General features: G+C 38.4%; 2 protein-coding genes across 4 annotated transcripts; both read left to right on the forward strand.

Annotated features, from left to right (window-relative positions):
• Positions 1 to 2,856: 2,856 nt before the first annotated feature.
• LOC128218358 (U6 snRNA-associated Sm-like protein LSm3) lies at positions 2,857 to 7,548 on the forward strand. Its single transcript, XM_052926013.1, has 4 exons — positions 2,857 to 2,889; positions 5,351 to 5,461; positions 6,953 to 7,048; positions 7,375 to 7,548. Exons 1-4 carry the CDS (start codon positions 2,869 to 2,871, stop codon positions 7,456 to 7,458), a joined length of 312 nt encoding a protein of 103 aa, XP_052781973.1. The 5' UTR covers positions 2,857 to 2,868; the 3' UTR covers positions 7,459 to 7,548.
• Positions 7,549 to 13,690: 6,142 nt separating this feature from the next.
• LOC128217244 (alpha-mannosidase 2-like) lies at positions 13,691 to 17,818 on the forward strand. Of its 3 annotated transcripts, none has more exons than XM_052924249.1 (2): positions 13,691 to 13,774; positions 14,485 to 17,818. In XM_052924249.1, the coding sequence occupies exon 2, from the start codon at positions 14,518 to 14,520 to the stop codon at positions 17,674 to 17,676; it is 3,159 nt and encodes a 1,052-aa protein (XP_052780209.1). In that variant the 5' UTR covers positions 13,691 to 13,774; positions 14,485 to 14,517; the 3' UTR covers positions 17,677 to 17,818. The 3 variants fall into 3 exon arrangements, with proteins under 3 accessions (XP_052780209.1, XP_052780210.1, XP_052780208.1); XM_052924250.1 differs by having other exon boundaries at positions 13,740 to 13,798; XM_052924248.1 differs by lacking the exon at positions 13,691 to 13,774 and adding an exon at positions 13,940 to 14,112.
• Positions 17,819 to 17,857: the final 39 nt, after the last annotated feature.

A 17,857-nucleotide genomic window follows, 5' to 3' on the forward strand; every position in this document is an offset into this window, starting at 1 on the left:
ATTAAATATATTTGAAGAAGTATACAGGCGACTAAAATTCCACGAAAAGCCACCATCTTGAACGACTAGACTGTTAGCTCCTGTATTAAAACGAAATTAAATGTGTCACCATTACGTCCAGAAGAAAAAGTGACTCTCCACATATGTTGAAAAAATAATTAACTCTTCCTTTTTACTAAGCTTGTAAGTCCCTCTTCGGTAATTTCTACGCCGGGATCCGAACACTATCAAGCGTTTACGTTATATCTCCTGTGTAATTGTTGTTCGATTTTGTTGAATTTGTCATAAACGGTATGGTTGTTGGCAAAATGATTGTTCACTGTTGATTTCCCATCTTTTAAGTTAAAGTTCCGTCTTGTTCCTCTTTGTTACTCGATTTCTTGCGCCGACGTCAAAGCAAATTTGAAGTTTTCCAAAGTTCACATTAACCATCTTGATGAAAATTGTACCATAAGACTTGAATTTTAATTTGACATCGTTTGATAATATTTTTTTGAATATTGCTTAAGAAATATTGTTAAAATAATTTATTTTTGTTAAAATATATAAGAGCGTCAATTTTTTACAACTTGTTATGATGACGTCATTTCCGATCACTTTAGTTTTTCCACTTCATCACCTTTCCCGATGTCCCATACAATACAATACAATACAATACAATAAGTTTTATTTCAAGTCGGCAAGACACAAACATATGTAACATAAGCTCTGATGAGCTTTTTAACCGACCGTTAACAAATGTATATGAGATCAACAAGAGTAAAAATAGCTATAAAAGGAAAAAGTATTAGATATTTCTATATTATATATCATCTAAAAGCACGCATATTAAGAACATCTAAAGCTGTGGAAAAAAGCTGCTGATCCTAACCAGTGGCCTAAAAACTGCTATAAGAACTTATGTAAATAAAACACTGAATTATCAATACCAGCACAAAAGTGCGACTGCAAAGAAAACATTCTCAGGAACATATTAAAACATTTAATGAAATCAGAAATAAGATTATACGACACATATAAAACAGAATGGATGTTATGATGTCCTAAAACAAGTTTACATGCATGGAACAAAAGCAGAAATATTGACTACAAAGATGCAACAACTTTGTCACAAGCAAGCACAAATCAAAAATAATAAGCACAAGTTGACATGCAAACATACAAAGGCAAGCATAACGCATAAAATGAATAAGGCAGAAAGCAAACAAAATATTATATGGGTATATACGCACCTGTGCTGTGATTAAGTTAGAAGAAGAGAAAAACAATAATTTAATTTGATGAGGAATTACAGGCAATGCATCTACAGTTTTGACCATTCCAAGAAGCCATAAGAGATTTAAATTGATTAAAGTTTGAACATGTTCTGTAGTTTTCTGGTAGTGAGTTCCACAGCACAGGGGCAGCATATCTGAAGGAATTCTTACCAAATTTAGTTGTTTTCACTCTAGGAATATCCAAAATATTTGTGTATCTGAAATTATATTTAGATTTTCTTTTATGTACTAATTCTGATAAGACAGGAGGTGCTAAGTTACTTAGTATTCTGAAAAGTTTCTATTGCCATGGTTTTCATTCTTCTTATATGTAAGCTTGGTAAGTTACTAGTTAGCTAGTAGGTTATTGTAAGTTGATTCATAGTCATTGTAGTCATTGTCATTGTAGACAAATCTTAGAGCTATTTCCTGATTTTTTCCATTTTTTAGTATAATCTTCAGAACAAAAATGCTATGACATTGGACAGAAGTTAAAATTTGAAATTATAAATGTATGGAATATAGTAAGCTTATTTAATTTACTTAAATTAGACCCCATTCTTTTCAAAACATTAAGTTGTCTTGCTGCCTTTTTACAAATATTACTTATATGAAAATTAAAATTTAACTGATAATCTATGTCTACACCGAGCGGCTTAACAACTTCATCGCAGGTAATATCAGCTGAACCTATATTAAAAGTTTTTTTTTCAAAAGTTCTTTTTCCAACAGCTATAGCCTGAAATTTATCTGGATTAGCTTGCATACAATTAAAACTAAACCATTCAATGAGAATTTGACTTTCTTGTTCTAAAACGTTTTTAACTTCATTAAAATCAGGTGAACTAAAAGATAGTGTGTTGTCATCTGCGTAATTATAAAGTGTTCCTTTCTGTATGAAATAGAAAATATCATTAATAAATACATTAAAAAGTAAGGGACCTAGTATGAAGCCTTGAGGCACACCTTTCAATATATTTTTCCATGAGCTGACGACATTACCAATTTTGATTTGCTGTTTGCGTCCAGTGAGATACGATTGAAGAAGAGTTGTTGCTGATTCGGATAAGCCATTGGCGGATAGTTTACTTAATAAAATGTTATGAGGTAGGCAGTCAAATGCTTTTGATAAATCCATTAGGATAGCTGCTAAGTATAAATTTTGGTCTAAGGCATTTTTCCAATATTCTAGTAATTTCAAAAGTGTAGTTTGGCAACCATGGCCTTTCCTAAATGCACATAAAAAGTTATCAAAGATACTGTCAAAATAGTCAGAAAGCTGTAAGGACATAACTTTTTCAAATATTTTAGATGGAATTGGTAAGATACTGACTGGTCTATAATTTGATTTTGTCATTGTGTCGTTTTTCTTATGTAGAGGAGTAACCTGGGCTTGCTTAAGTTTATCTGGGAATACTTGTGTTGATATTGAAAGATTGACCAGGTCTGTTATTGGTTCAACAAGTGACTGCTTACCTAATTTTAATAATTTTACTGATATTTTGTCTGCCCCTGTGGCTTTTTTTTTTTTTTTTTTTTTTTTACATTAAAATCCCGGCCTTTCTGATAATCGGTACCGGGTCCCGGCATATATATATATAACTTCCCCAAAATGGCTGACGAACCTGAACCGGTATTTGGTTTTTAATTTTGGAACTTTTATATTTGAACATTATATGTGATAACAGCGTTTTTCTTTATACGAAAATTGTATTACACAATATATAACTTAAGTCATAATTATACTCACATTAGGACGAATAAGTTTTGCTTATTACTTTTGCAATATATTTTCGCGATGATAATTACTAAATTAGAAATTAAAATATTTAGGGTATTGATGCATATTTTGAATACCTTTAAAACGACGTTTCTCATGTATATGAATACCATTATATACTTAAATTGTGAAGGGGCTGCATGCTATATTACAAATCTGAAACTTGCATAGAATTCTGTATTTCTCATTTTTTAATTTAATAGTTCCAACTTCCATATCTCATAAAGATGTCTTTTTTTGTTTGATTTTATATTTTCAATTAAATTGATCTTATTGTTTGATTATATCTCCCACCCCTCCAAAAAAATAAATAAGAATAAATCCCTAAGGAGCAGATCGAAATTGCCAGTGCTCCAGCAGTTGTGGGTTTGAGCCCCACGCCTTGCTCATTTTTCTATTAAGGATTACTTAACTGTTGTCAGACTTAAACAACAGGAGTGCCTAGATTACCAAAAAGATACTTACTGTTTTAATTCATTGGGTACAGTGCCTTGTTTAAAATAATAGATGTGTTACACGGGATTCTTCCAATCCCTAACGTCTAAATGGGTTTGTGCAAAAATCGGGGGTGTTTTGAAAAATATTGAAATTGTATTAAGCTAAGTTATTTATGGTTTTAAGGTTTATATACATATTTAACCATATAAGTGAGAAGTTATTTTGCACAAAACAAGCATTTAATGCATTAAAACACGTTATTTAGCTTTTCAATAAAAGGAAAGTTGACTGACACAGACAACAATTATGCCAAGCGGAACATCTTGACCCAATCGTAATAACTCTGCCACCTCCGACAAGCTTCGAGATAGACCTCGTAAATACAAACGTAACAACTCGGCCATGGCCGATATGTTCCGATTGCTTTAATATTGTGCCCTGAAGCCTTGCAGGTGCCCTTCATGTATATATCGATATGTTTTGACAGCAAGAAATGGGGAAAAAACATCTCAAACTCATAATTATTCGTAGGATATGACATTTTTATAAAATAACGAATTTGGTAATATTTCTTGTTTTAGTGATATTTTTTAGATGCTAAATGCTTTAACCCGGAATCTCAATCGGAATAACTACCCACTTTTGATACTAAACAATTTGTACGTGAAGGATTTGCCATATCAAAAATCATACAAAAAATCCGTTAACGTACAATTATTTGGACTAGTACAGTGCCTTACTAGTGTTATGGCAGTGTTGGTTCTTGTAAAATTATCTTGGGAGGCTTGTGGCTCAAACCTACTTCCTGGGACTCCTGATTGCCTCTTTTTGGAAATTTTAACCAGTCATTTTTCAAGCAATTTAAGCTTTTCTATTTATCAAATTCATAAAGTCAAGTTTATATAATAAAACCCACAAGCCCCATAAAACCCACAAGCCCCATAAAACCCAAAAGCCCCATAACTCTGGCATTATTGTTGAATAATGTACCATTTTTCAATTGTAAAATATGGTACAAGGGTTCACCCTGCTGCACTCTTGACTTAAAAATTGTCTTTGTAATTTTCATAGGGAAGGTTCAAGATGCCACTAGTTTGAGCAAAACTAACTGCCTTTTTGGTCATGTTCTTCTTTCATTTAGGAGTGTAAAAAAATCAACCTTCTTTATTACATGTAGGTGAAAAATCCAGTAAACTGCAGTACTGGTAAGGGTTTCACTCAGAAATGAAGGTTTTACTTGAAAATTTACAGGCAGAAAATTAGGCTTCTTAACTCAAAATCAGAAGAATAAAATGTATGATGTTTCCTTTTTTTAAGTATGAAATAATATGCCAGAAATACTAATTAAAATCACTGAAATACACATACAATACCAATAATTTGCCCGACCTAGGAAATAGTAATTATTTAGAAAATCTGAAAAAAGTACTCGACAACTAAATTATAATAGATCTTTCTACTTTGTAGGATAAACATGTTGCTGTGTTTGAAGGAGTATTTTTGGGTGAAATGTTTCCCTTTTTTGTTGAGTGGTAGAATTCAATAAACCACTGCTGCAAATTTTTATATGGTGTTACCTGGTGCTAATAAATTCGTCATTTTAGAGAATATTATTTTTCTATTCTAAAGCTTTATTTTAGCACAAAATGTCTTTTGTATAAAAAAAACCCCTATCATAACAGAATTGTTCAACTATGATTTTTTAGGCTGGGCAAATAATTTGTATGGGTGAAAAAGTGGTCCCTAACCAGTACATTCTCCAAAAAGAATAAAGGAGGCTTGAGTGACGCAAAACTGAAACACTATGGAACTTCAATTTACTTGTAGTTTTTAGTTGATCCATACCATTAGTTATCTGTTTAATTTTGTGTTACAGCCAGTTGCTCAGCAGACAGTGGAGGAACCCCTGGATCTGATACGCCTCAGCCTGGATGAGAGGATTTATGTGAAGATGCGCAGCGACAGAGAGCTCAGGGGCAGACTACATGTATGCTTATATCTGCTTATACTTTTTGTCGCCTGAAAAGGCAACATATGGGTGTTACTTTGGCGTTGGTTGCCGTGGCGTGATCAACATTTTATGTAGAAAATAACGAAGATTTTATTGCCCACTCATAATGAAACTTGTTGACAGTGTTAAGTCTGTGGGCAGAATGTGTCATTCAATATCAGTTGTGGGGTTAATTGCCTCAGTAACTCCATAGTTATTAACCTTCTACATTTATAATATGGCAATGGCTTACTTATGTTGTTGTTAAATAGTACGACAATCAGACAAAGATTTCATTATACTAGTTACTACCAAGTTGTTCATCAGAATTGGTATAATAATTGGTTTGACTGCAATTGGTGCTCCAAACAGGTCATACATCCAATTGCATGGAATTCTAGTTAAAACAAAATCATTTTTCAAATTTTCTACAATTCACAAATCATTTACAAATCATTTTATTATGCCCCCAAAGGGATGCATATAGTTATCGGACCTTCTGTCATTCCCCAAGACTTTGGCATAATATCTGAAGAAAGCTTTAGGCCCCTGGACCTCAAATTTAGTATGCAGGTTGGTCATGACCAGCAGATAAACCTTATTGATTTTGAGGTCAGTGGGTCAAAGGTCAAGGTGATAGTGACCATTAGCTGAAGTTCTTGTACTTGTACTGAGTAATGTACAATAGTTTCAACCAAATATCAACACTATTATGCTATAGTACATTCATCTTTCAACTCTGAATGCTGGTGTGTTGGCTTTCGAACCCTGGAATGTTCAACAGTTTTTAGCATGGTGTTCGCTGTTGTTCAGGAGTTTACAGCATGATATTGTTCCCAAGATTAAGATATTTGTTATGATTTTTGTGTATTAAAATGTATGTTTGATACAATATTACAAACTTCATACTTATTTGATATATATTTATCATTTTATATCAGATTTAAAATTTTGCATTATATTAACAGCATTAAACCATAATTTCGTGACTTTCAAATATTGACTATTGTTTAATCCATGATTATTTAATATTATTCGATTGATAAGACTGACTTAGACTATTTTTATTTAAATCAAGGTCCCAGTTTGGGAAGGTTTTTATATGATACAAAAAACTACACACCCATGATGGCTTTTGGTTAAAGTTTTAGTTTAAGTTGAGATTTTCATTATACATTGTATATGATAATGTATGATGATTTTTAATTGATCTTAGGTACAAATTATGACCCTTTATTGACTTATAAATATTTACAAAGTTGATGGGAAGGTAGTATAGGTCACCATGGAAATATGATGGATACTGAAGGCTATCTGTCACATTTCTTTTAATAATTATCATCACAAGAGCTCTACTTATAACTTTTGGAGATTTGGTTTTATTGTAACAAGCATTTTGTTCATATTTCAAATGATTTTTTTTCAATTCCGGACCCCTTAAGACATGACAGAGGCCCTTTGAAATACATGAGAATTGTTGTGTTTCAGGCTTATGACCAGCATCTGAACATGATCATGGGAGATGTGGAGGAAACTGTCACCACTGTGGAGATTGATGAGGAAACATATGAAGAAATATACAAGGTAATGATGAGGACTGTTGCCTGATATTGAACTCTTTATTTGGATAAGATGGCTGATATATATGCAGTCAGTATACCGGTAGTAGCAATGAGCAAATTATCTTTGTATAACTATTTAACAGAGGTTAAACAGTATCCATGTTGCTGAACATGTTTTTGAATTGTCACATTCACTTTCTTAAAAATGGTATAAATCCACATTGTCATAGATAATGCCATCTTCAGGGTTGAAATGCTCGAAATTAGCAACAAAAATAGTTGAAATCATATTTTTATGGTTTTCATAAAATTATGAGAGTTCACCAGTATGCTTTTATAATGTTTCAGTCGACCAAAAGGAACATCCCGATGCTGTTTGTGCGTGGCGACGGCGTCATACTTGTCTCTCCGCCCATGAGGACAGGGACATAACTCCAGCTGAAGGTTTCATCTCATCATAGATTAACTCCCTTGATCCACATTTCATGTCGTAGTTTTGTATAATTAAAATGTTTAACTGATGATAGTTGTATTTAATTAATTACCAGCTTGTTTACCTCAAAGGCTTGTCTTCAAAGATGACATCCCAAAATGTGCATGTAGTTGTTCGCCATGTCCTTAAGCCTTGAAGGTTGATAAATCATAAGTTTGTGTTAAAGCTTAAAGCTGGGAGTAGTATTAATGGTCCTAGGTTAAAGGCAGGAAAGTTCATTTTAATAAAAAAAATCTGGAAAAGATGCCTATGCAAAGGAAGTTTCACAAAAAAATCAAATTCGAAATCGGCAAAATTTTTAACACATAAAACAAGTTAAATAAATTGGGTTTTTCATTTTTTGCTTAAGATCCGAGCGATCTATTTTTAGATGAAATACTGTCTTAGTAGTATTTTCGCTCTTACATTAAAACTGGGCAAACCGCTTGGAGCACTGATGATGTTATCAACTGCACAGTTAAAAAGTGTTTCACTAATTTGTAACTTTTTAAACTTAATATTAAATAAGCAATTGAGCTTGAGTGCCTTTAATTTATCATTGTGTCACACTGACAAATTATTTAACAATGCCGTTTGGTCACAAAAGACCGTTTACGTGCTTTTCAACTGAAGAAAAGGATGAGCGTTGCCGCGCTGTTCAACAAATACAATTGGTCTGATGATGGCTTTATTTAATTGAAAACACCAATGAGCGTTGGCAAGAAGTTGGGCATTGTTCAACTGAAAAAAAAGAATGAGCGTTGTTCAACTGGAAAAAACGGATGAGCTTTGGTGCGATATTCAACCAAGAAAACGGGTAAGCGTTGGGCATTGTTCAACTGGGAAAACGGCTGGGCGTGAGGGGCAGTTAAATGTAGAAAACGGGTGAGCTTTGGCCTTGTTCAACTGAAAAAATGGGTGAGCGTTGGGCGTTTTTTTTAACTAAGAAACCGGATGAGCATTGGGCGCAGTTCAAACGCAAAAGCGGATGAGCGTTTGCCGTTGTTTAACTTGGTAAACTGGTGAGCGTTGGGCATTACTCATCTGAGAACACGGGTGAACGTTTGGCGTTGTTCAACTGGGAAAACGGGTGAACGTTTGGCGTTGTTCAACTGGGAAAACGGGTGAAGTTTGGCGTTGTTCAAGTGAGAAAACTGGTGAACGTTTGGCGTTGTTCAACTGGGAAAACGGGTGAACGTTTGGCGTTGTTCAACTGGGAAAACGGGTGAACGTTTGGCATTGTTCAATTGAGAACACGAGGGAGTGTTTGGCGTTGTTCAACTGGGAAAACGGGTGAACGTTTGGCGTTGTTCAACTGAGAAAACGGGTGAACGTTTGGCGTTGTTCAACTGAGAAAACGGGTGAACGTTTGGCGTTGTTCAAGTGAGAAAACTGGTGAACGTTTGGCGTTGTTCAACTGGGAAAACGGGTGAACGTTTGGCGTTGTTCAACTGGGAAAACGGGAGAACGTTTGGCGTTGTTCAACTGGGAAAACGGGTGAACGTTTGGCGTTGTTCAACTGAGAAAACGGGTGAACGTTTGGCGTTGTTCAAGTGAGAAAACTGGTGAACGTTTGGCGTTGTTCAACTGGGAAAACGGGTGAACGTTTGGCGTTGTTCAACTGGGAAAACGGATGTACGTTGGACATTGTTCAACTGAGAAAACGGATGAACGCTGGGCATTGTTCAACTAAGAAAATTGGGCGCTGGGCGTTGTTCAACTAAGAAAACTGATGGGCGTTGGACATTGTTCAACTAAGAAAACTGGGCGTTGGGCGTTGTTCAACTAAGAAAACTGATGAGCGTTGGACATTGTTCAACTGAGAAAACTGGGCGCTGGGCGTTGTTCAACTAAGAAAACTGATGAGCGTTGGACATTGTTCAACTGAGAAAACTGGGCGCTGGGCGTTGTTCAACTAAGAAAACTGATGAGCGTTGGACATTGTTCAACTGAGAAAACTGGGCGTTGGGCGTTGTTCAACTAAGAAAACGGATGAGCGTTGGACATTGTTCAACTGAGAAAACGGATGAGCGCTGGGCATTGTTCAACTGAGAAAACTGGGCGTTGGGCGTTGTTCAACTAAGAAAACTGATGAGCGTTGGACATTGTTCAACTGAGAAAACAAGTGGGCGTTGGGCGTTGTTCAACTAAGAAAACTGATGAGCGTTGGACATTGTTCAACTGAGAAAACAAGTGGGCGTTTGGCGTTGTTCAACTGGGAAAGCGGATGAGCGTTAGACATTGTTCTACTGAGAAAATGAGTGGGCGTATCGCGTTGTTAAACTGGGAAAACGGATGTTCAACTGAGAAAATGAGTGAGTGTTGGGCGTTGTACAACTGAAAAAGCGGATGAGCGTTGGGCGTTGTACAACTGGAAAAGCGGATGAGCGTTGGGCATTGTTCAACTGGGAAAACGGGTGAGTGTTGGGCGTTGTTCAACTGGAAAAGCGGGTGAGTGTTGGGCGTTGTTCAACTGGGAAAACGGATGAGTGTTGGGCGTTGTTCAACTGGGAAAACGGATGGGCGTTCTGTGTTGTTCAACTAGGAAAACGGAAGAGCATTTGGCGTTGTTCAACTGAGAAAACGGAAGAGCATTGGGCATTGTTCAACTGGGAAAACAGATGAGCGTTGGGCATTTTTCAATAAATGGACAAACAGTTAATATGTGCATGTCGTAAATGTAACATGAACAAATCGTGTGGTTAACAATTAACTGTTACTTGTTCGTAAATTACATCAGTGTTGCAATATCATCGTCCGGAACATTTTAGCATGTGTCGGCAGATTGATGAGAATAAATGCATAGATAAAAGTAAAGCTAATCAGCAGCGGTTCTTCTGTGTGTGTGGGGGGGGGGGAGGTATTGCAAACAATTTTTACATGCTTTCAATGTAAGCATTTAAACCTGTACATATAAAGAGGTTGTCGTCGACTGTGACGGGCGGTCACCAGTTTACTGATGTTTCAGTAATTATATTCATCTTTTCATCCCACGTTATCCCGGCAATAAACAAGAGTGGTGTTTTCTCCTCCCTGGGGCCTGGTAATGGAGATGAAATAACGAGTGGGACAATTGTATACATCACCAACACACTCCATTACATAGTTCATCTACTGGGGCGCTAAAAATAATCAGCTGCATATTGCAATGATATTAATTTCAATTAAATACAATAACTATCATTTTTATGTGATGGAGCCAGTAGGCCTCATTATTAAAACACTTCAGAAAAAAACCGACTTCAACCCCACTCTAGAATACGGAATCTTGATCAATTCTCTAACAGATGTTTCCTTATTTTGATGTTCATTTGATACACTGCGAACTTTGCTATGAAATAAATCAACACATCCAGCAGATGTGTATCAGAACGTTCAGGCTATGCTTGCAAAAGTAGACTTCCGCTGTGTTAAAGATGAGTACCATTTCCTTTCATTCATAGGATTTAAGGAAATGAAGCGTTCCAAACATATGTATGTGTCACATACAGCGCCCCATATAGGATAGAACGTACCAGAAATATTCACCACATATAGGAGATGTGTCGGGTACCACGCCCCATATAAGATAGAACGTGTCAGAAATATACGCCACATATAGGAGATGTGTCGGGTACCACGCCCCATATAAGATAGAACGTGTCAGAAATATTCACCACATATAGGAGATGTGTCGGGTACCACGCCCCATATAAGATAGAACGTGTCAGAAATATACGCCACATATAGGTGATGTGTCACGTACAACGCCCCATATAAGATAGAACGTGTCAGAAATATACGCCACATATAGGTGATGTGTCACGTACCACGCCCCATATCGGATAGAACGTGTCATAAATATACGCCACATATAGGTGATGTGTCACGTACCCCGCCCCATATCGGATAGAACGTGTCAGAAATATACGCCACATGTTGGTGATGTGTCACGTACCACGCCCCATATAGGATAGAATGTGTCAGAAATATACGCCACATGTAGGAGATGTGTCACGTACCACGCCCCATATAGGATAGAACGTGTCAGAAATATACGCCACCTGTAGGTGATGTGTCACGTACCACGCCCCATATAGGATAGAACGTGTCAGAAATATACGCCACCTGTAGGTGATGTGTCACGTACTACGCCCCATATAGGATAGAACGTGTCAGAAATATACGCCACATGTAGGAGATGTGTCGGGTACAAGGCCCCATATCGGATAGAACGTGTCAGAAATATACGCCACATGTAGGCCCGTTATTTAAATCCGTCAGTATTGAATCAAATTTGATTGGCAAAAACTATATTCTTATATAACGGGAAAGTTACATATCTCAGGTCCGAAGGTCAAGGTTACGATATTTGCTTTGATTGAAATAAAGCTAAGGCAATCCTATCAACAATCACTCAGGTAAACAATCACTCAGGTTAACGTTCACTCCAGTTAACAATCACTTCTGTTAACCTTCATTCAGGTTAACAATCACTCCTGTTAACCTTCATTCAGGTTAACAATCACTCATGTAAACAATCACTCCTGTTAACTTTCATTCAGGTTAACAATCACTCATGTAAACAATCACTCCTGTTAACCTTCATTCAGATTAACAATCACTTATGTAAACAATCACTCCTGTTAACCTTCATTCAGGTTAACAATCACTCATGTAAACAATCACTCCTGTTAACCTTCATTCAGGTTAACAATCACTCATGTAAACAATCACTCATGTTTACCTTCACTCCAGTTAACAATCACTCATGTAAACACTCACTCATGTTTACAATCATTTATTTAAACAATCACTCATTTAAACAACCAATCCTGTTAACAACCAATCCTGTTAACAACCAATCCTGTTAACCATCGGTCCTGTTGACAACCAATCCACAAGTTGAACGCAGGTGAACAGCACTCAGTTTTCTGTGGTTTAAAATCGAAGACAGAACTGTAAGAAAATTTAAAGAAATTAATTGTAATATTATGTAAATCAATTATCATTAAGGCTACATGGACGAAGTACATCCCAAGTCGTTCAAACCGTTTTTCGGACAGTGTGTCCATATTAATCGAGTTTTGGTAATAAAATACAAAAACTCGTTGGGTGTTTGTGCTTTGGGCAAAATTTGGTAGCATCGCTTCCAAATTACGGCGTTACAGTTATGCATGTATTTATTTATTATATAGGCATGTACACTTTGTTCTACGTGTCGTGTACTATGTATTTTTCCATAGAACATGATATGTCATTTATCAGTACAAATTTACCGTTAGCCATATGTGGATAAAGCAATTAAGATACCATCAATTTCATTAATATCGACCTTTACCAGATGGCAGGGCAAGGGCGGTTCCAGTGTTCGGTGTGAACTGCCGTGAAGTGTCTCTGGGAGGGGAGAGGAGGAGGGCGCGACTTTGTATGGTGATACCTGCTGGGAAATTTCCCGGGGGGAGGGCGTAATTGTGTACTGTGTAACCGGCGAGGAAATGTCCCGTGGGGGGGGGGGGGGTGTACTTGGGTTCGGTGTTAACTGCGGGAAAGTGTCCCGAGAGGGAAGGCGTTACTCTGTACGATGTTACCTGCTGGGAAGTTTCCTGGAGGGGGTGAGGCGTTACTGTGTACGGTGTTACCTGCTGGGAAGTTTCCCGGAGGAGGGGGGGGGGGCGTAATAGGGTACTGTGACCACCGCGGTGAAGAACCCCAGAGAGGCGGAGTGGGGTTGGGCGTAACTCGGGACACGCTGCTCCTTTTATTCGAAACAAGACTGGGTCTTAACATGATACGTGCTTTGGTCGCCTCTAAACAGTCTGCAATTATTGGCTGAAAAATCAAAAATGAGCCACATGGACGTTACAATTGACATAGAACGTGTAAATGAAAAATTGCGGAGACGAATTTGGGATGGGTGCCTCCGACTACATCCGTCAAACGAGTATACATACAAATATGCAGGGAAAATGTATAAAACCGCTCATTTTTTTCTGCAAAAGCAGCGATACGGATTATGAATCGGGCTGAGTTTCCCCGAATTTCCCGATATTCCACGTTGCTATGAATATTATCGAATATAAAGTTATCAATTCAATCACTCATATTTATGTTCTTACAAAACAAGGATACGGAAATGACTTCATGAACTGATCCTTTTAAGTGTTGAAACAGATACTGCAGAGAGTTTATCGAATAGTGGATACTGGTAATATAAGTTCAAGGTCTGTTGCCAGTCTAAACGATTCAACAATACGAGAAAGAGCGACACTAACTCCTCGGATACAACCATTTCTGGTAAATGGAAAATAATACGTAACGGTAATATAGGCCGCAGCTTTAATGTTGTTTTTTCTCTTCTTGGATAACACGGAAATTGAAACTTAATTAAACAAGTATTGATTATTATTGATGAATATCAATGTGCTGTCAAAGTTACTTGCCTAAAGCATTTAACTAATAACTAATCATAAATAAATGACACAGAGCGTTGAACGTGTATTTCGGAAAGTTGTATTAATAATAATGTTAAAAATATATATCACCGAGAATATTTTTATTTTGTGTGATCACTATTCCATACTAGTGCGCTAATTTAAATAAACATCGATCTGGACTTTAAAAAGTGACAGGCGGTATAGTTATTTAACTTATTTTTTTTTTTTTTTTTTGTGATAAATATAGTACGATTTTTTTTCTGTTGTCTGTAAGAAGACACTTTTGAAGAAAAAACGAGTTACTGTATCTGACTAATACGATGACAAGTGTATCACATATATTAGTGAGCAAATAAATGCATTAATAACTAAATAAATACAGATTTATAAATAGAAAAAAAATATTTTTCCGAAAGATAAACATTAGATTATTACCTGTACAATGTATCGGCTGGTGGGATTACTCGAAATTCTCGTGCACGGTCCGCTTACAAGCGTAAGAAGACACTCTTTCAAAAGCTCTGCTGAGGGTATAAACACCATCTAGTACTCATTTCCATTTTGCTTCAGGCGACTCCCTTCAACCCCGTGTTACACTGAGCGATGCTACGCTTCCTCTTCCGACGGAGATTCTTCAAGCGTCTGGTGGCGTCCTTGGCGCTACTCTACATTACCGCCGTTTGCATGTCATCTCTGTTTGTATTCTCGCTCACGGAAAACCCCGACGGCTACCGGAACTCTATTCCGGATATACGTGGTCGCACCTCATTGCGCTCAGTTGACAAATGTGCCCATCCGAAACTTGGAACCGATAGGATTTACACATATGACCTACCAACCATTACAAACTATGGGTTGGTAAACAATAATGGCAATCCGCGTTTCAAGGAATACAAAATTCCAGTAATAGATATTTCAGAGGCATACAAATCTAATCTAGACGAACTGTCTGTTTATGTGATTCCATTTTCTCACGTGGATCCCGGCTACGGCATGACCATGGAGCAGTATTTTGCATCTAAATCGCGGCACACATTAGATAACATGGTACGTAAGCTAGAAGAGTATCCTGATCTCACGTTCCAGTGGGCAGAAACGGTGTTCCTCGAGCGATGGTGGCGGCAGGCCGACAACGGAACCCGCGCCAAGATGAAGCGGCTAGCGGAAGAAGGGCGGTTCGAGGTGGTACTTGGCGGCTGGGTTATGCCAGACGAGGCTGTCACGCACTTTGAGGCTGTGGTCGACCAGCTGATCGAGGGGCATACCTGGCTCAAAAAGCACCTGCACGTGTCGCCTCGGAACGCCTGGATTAATGACCCGTTCGGTTACTCGAGCACCATGCCGTATCTGTGGCGTCAGGCAGGCATGCGTAATATGGTCATACTGAGAATTCACCAAGCCATAAAGGCCACACTGATGCGGAAGCGCGCACTTGAGTTTAACTGGAAACCTATGTGGGAAATGGGTGGTGACACTTATGGTGACATGCTTTGCCATTTGATGTCCTACCGCGGGTACTGGATCGGAGACGTCTGTGGGCCTAACAACCAACATATATGTAGAGAGTATGCGTTCATGCACGAAAACCCGCGGGACAAGGTTGTCTTTTTGTCCAATGAAAACATTGCCGAAAGAGCCCGCATCTTGTACGAACAGTACAGAATTACGGCCGAACTTTACCGGAAACATACCTCAACGGAACATCCGCAAGGGGAACAGCTGTTTTTGCCTATGTTTCTCGGAGAAGACTTTTCGTATGTTACAGCGAAAGATTACGACTTAATATATAAGAATTATAAAATGTTATTTGACTATATGAATAAAAAGAGTGAATGGAAGATAAATATCAAGTTTGGCACCATCAATGATTATTTTACTGACATTAAGAAGTACCAAGCCAGTGTTGGCTACAGTTTTCCTAATTTGTCAGGTGATTTTTTTCCGTACTCGGACTATCAAAACGATTACTGGACTGGCTACTACTCCACACGACCATTTTTAAAGCAGCTATCCAGGGAATTACAGAGTACTCTTAAGTTAGCAGACATGTTGCACACTTACGCCAAGGCAAGGGTTAAAACAAACGATGAATACACGAACCTGAAAGAAATTGACGAGCTTCTTCAAACTTCCCGCCGCCACCTTGGCGTGTTCCAGCACCACGACGGTATCACGGGAACATCTCTGCAGTTCGTCATGGACAACTTCCAGAAAGAGCTCAGCGAGGCGTTGCAGAAATGTAAAACGGCGATGAAAATGATTACCTCTCAGTTATTATCAAGAGGGAGTATGCCAGTTGCAAGTGTACGCGATGTGCTGGCCAGAGAAGGATCTAAAACCGCGACAACATACACTGTGATGACGGTGCCACCGGGTGGTGCGTTTCTCACCGTCGCCAACTCATTGCCTCGCATGCGGACGGAGGTGGTAACGTTCCACTGTAGCGAAGACAAAGTGAAGGTATCCGAAGGAGGACGGACCCTGCCGCTGCAGGTACGCGAGGTGGGCAGCTCCAGGTACGAGGTCTCTTTTGTGGCACAACTTCCGCCGGCCAGCGTGCAATATTATAACGTGACATTGATGATGGAGGTTGGGGCAAATGTTGCACAGAAATCCAGTCCAAGTGAACATGGTGGTGAAATTTTGATAGAAAACGACTTCTTGAAAGTGCAGTTTAACAATGAATCAGGATTTATAAGTCAAATTATTGGGAAACATTTAAATAATTTGAAGTTAAACATTCAAAGTGATGTATTAGCGTACACCGCTAAAAGAAGTGGCGCTTATATATTTGCTCCCGATGGCGAGGCCAAACAATTTCTTAGAGGTAAACCAAAAGTTACACTTACAACAGGGAACTTATATTCTGAAGTCGAAGTGGTTTACTCTTCGGTATTTATCATTACAACAAGACTGTATCATTTGCCAGGAAGCAAGGCGATGGGCGTGTTTATTGACACAAAATTAGATGTAAAAAGTAACACTCAGTCAATGAATCAAGAAGTAATTTTACGTCTGAAAACTGATATGAAAACCAATAACACGATGTTCACAGATCAGAACGGGTTTCAGCTGATGGGGCGGCGCACGTACACTGATCGTGCCACGGAGGAGAACTTCTACCCAATCACAACAATGGCTATTATTCAGGACAGCTCGAGTCGGCTCACGCTTAACACCGCCCAGCCGCACGGCGCCGCGAGTCTGAAAGACGGGTGGCTCGAAGTGATGCTGGACAGGTCCCTATCACGGGACGACGGGAAGGGGCTTGGGCAGGGGGTTAGTGATAACGTGGCCACCTCGGCACAATTTGTCCTTCACCTGGAAAGCATGACTGGCGAGGGCATTCCTGAGACCAAGTACACATATCCCTCCATGGATAGCTTGCTTATAAACGAACAGTTGAACGAACCAGTGTACAAGTTGTTTGTTCCTTCCGTTGGGGTGAAGTATATTGCAAACGTTCAGGGAATAGAGGACTCCTTGCCATGTGACACGTCCATAACGGTGATGCGACAGTCGAACGTTGGCACGAGCATGGTGCTCCACCGCTGGGCCACACATTGCCGCTTTCCGACTGTGTCCGAGTGTCGACGCTACCAAGGGGACGTTACTCTTCGCAATCTATTTAGGAGCGTTGCGAAGGTATCTGCCGTCGAGACGTCCTTGACACATTCGGAACACTTTGGACCAGTGTCCCGAACCGACATCCTGGCGCCCACACCAATGCAGCTTAGAACGTTCCTCATTCTTCTTTCATAACCTTAAATTATTTAATTTTTATACTGTGATATGAAGCAGTCCCAATGCTAAATATTTATTAGTTTTTGTATAATTCATGTTATATTGAATGTATTTATTCTGTTATCTACGATTTTAAGTTAAAACTTTTCACTGTAATGGAATAAAAAATGCTGTAATTATTTTTTCTTTACGTTCTGTG

Source organism: Mya arenaria, chromosome 14, assembly GCF_026914265.1.
Source record: "Mya arenaria isolate MELC-2E11 chromosome 14, ASM2691426v1".
Classification (NCBI taxonomy): Eukaryota; Metazoa; Mollusca; class Bivalvia; order Myida; family Myidae; genus Mya; species Mya arenaria.

Coding starts and splice junctions, on each gene's coding strand:
- LOC128217244 (XM_052924249.1), top strand. CDS start 14,518: ATGCTACGCTTCCTCTTCCGACGGAGATTCTTCAAGCGTCTGGTGGCG.
- LOC128218358 (XM_052926013.1), top strand. CDS start 2,869: ATGGCTGACGAACCTGAACCG. Junction 5,462..6,952: donor AGCTCAGGGGCAGACTACAT/GTATGCTTATAT, acceptor GTTGTGTTTCAG/GCTTATGACCAGCATCTGAA. Junction 7,049..7,374: donor CATATGAAGAAATATACAAG/GTAATGATGAGG, acceptor ATAATGTTTCAG/TCGACCAAAAGGAACATCCC.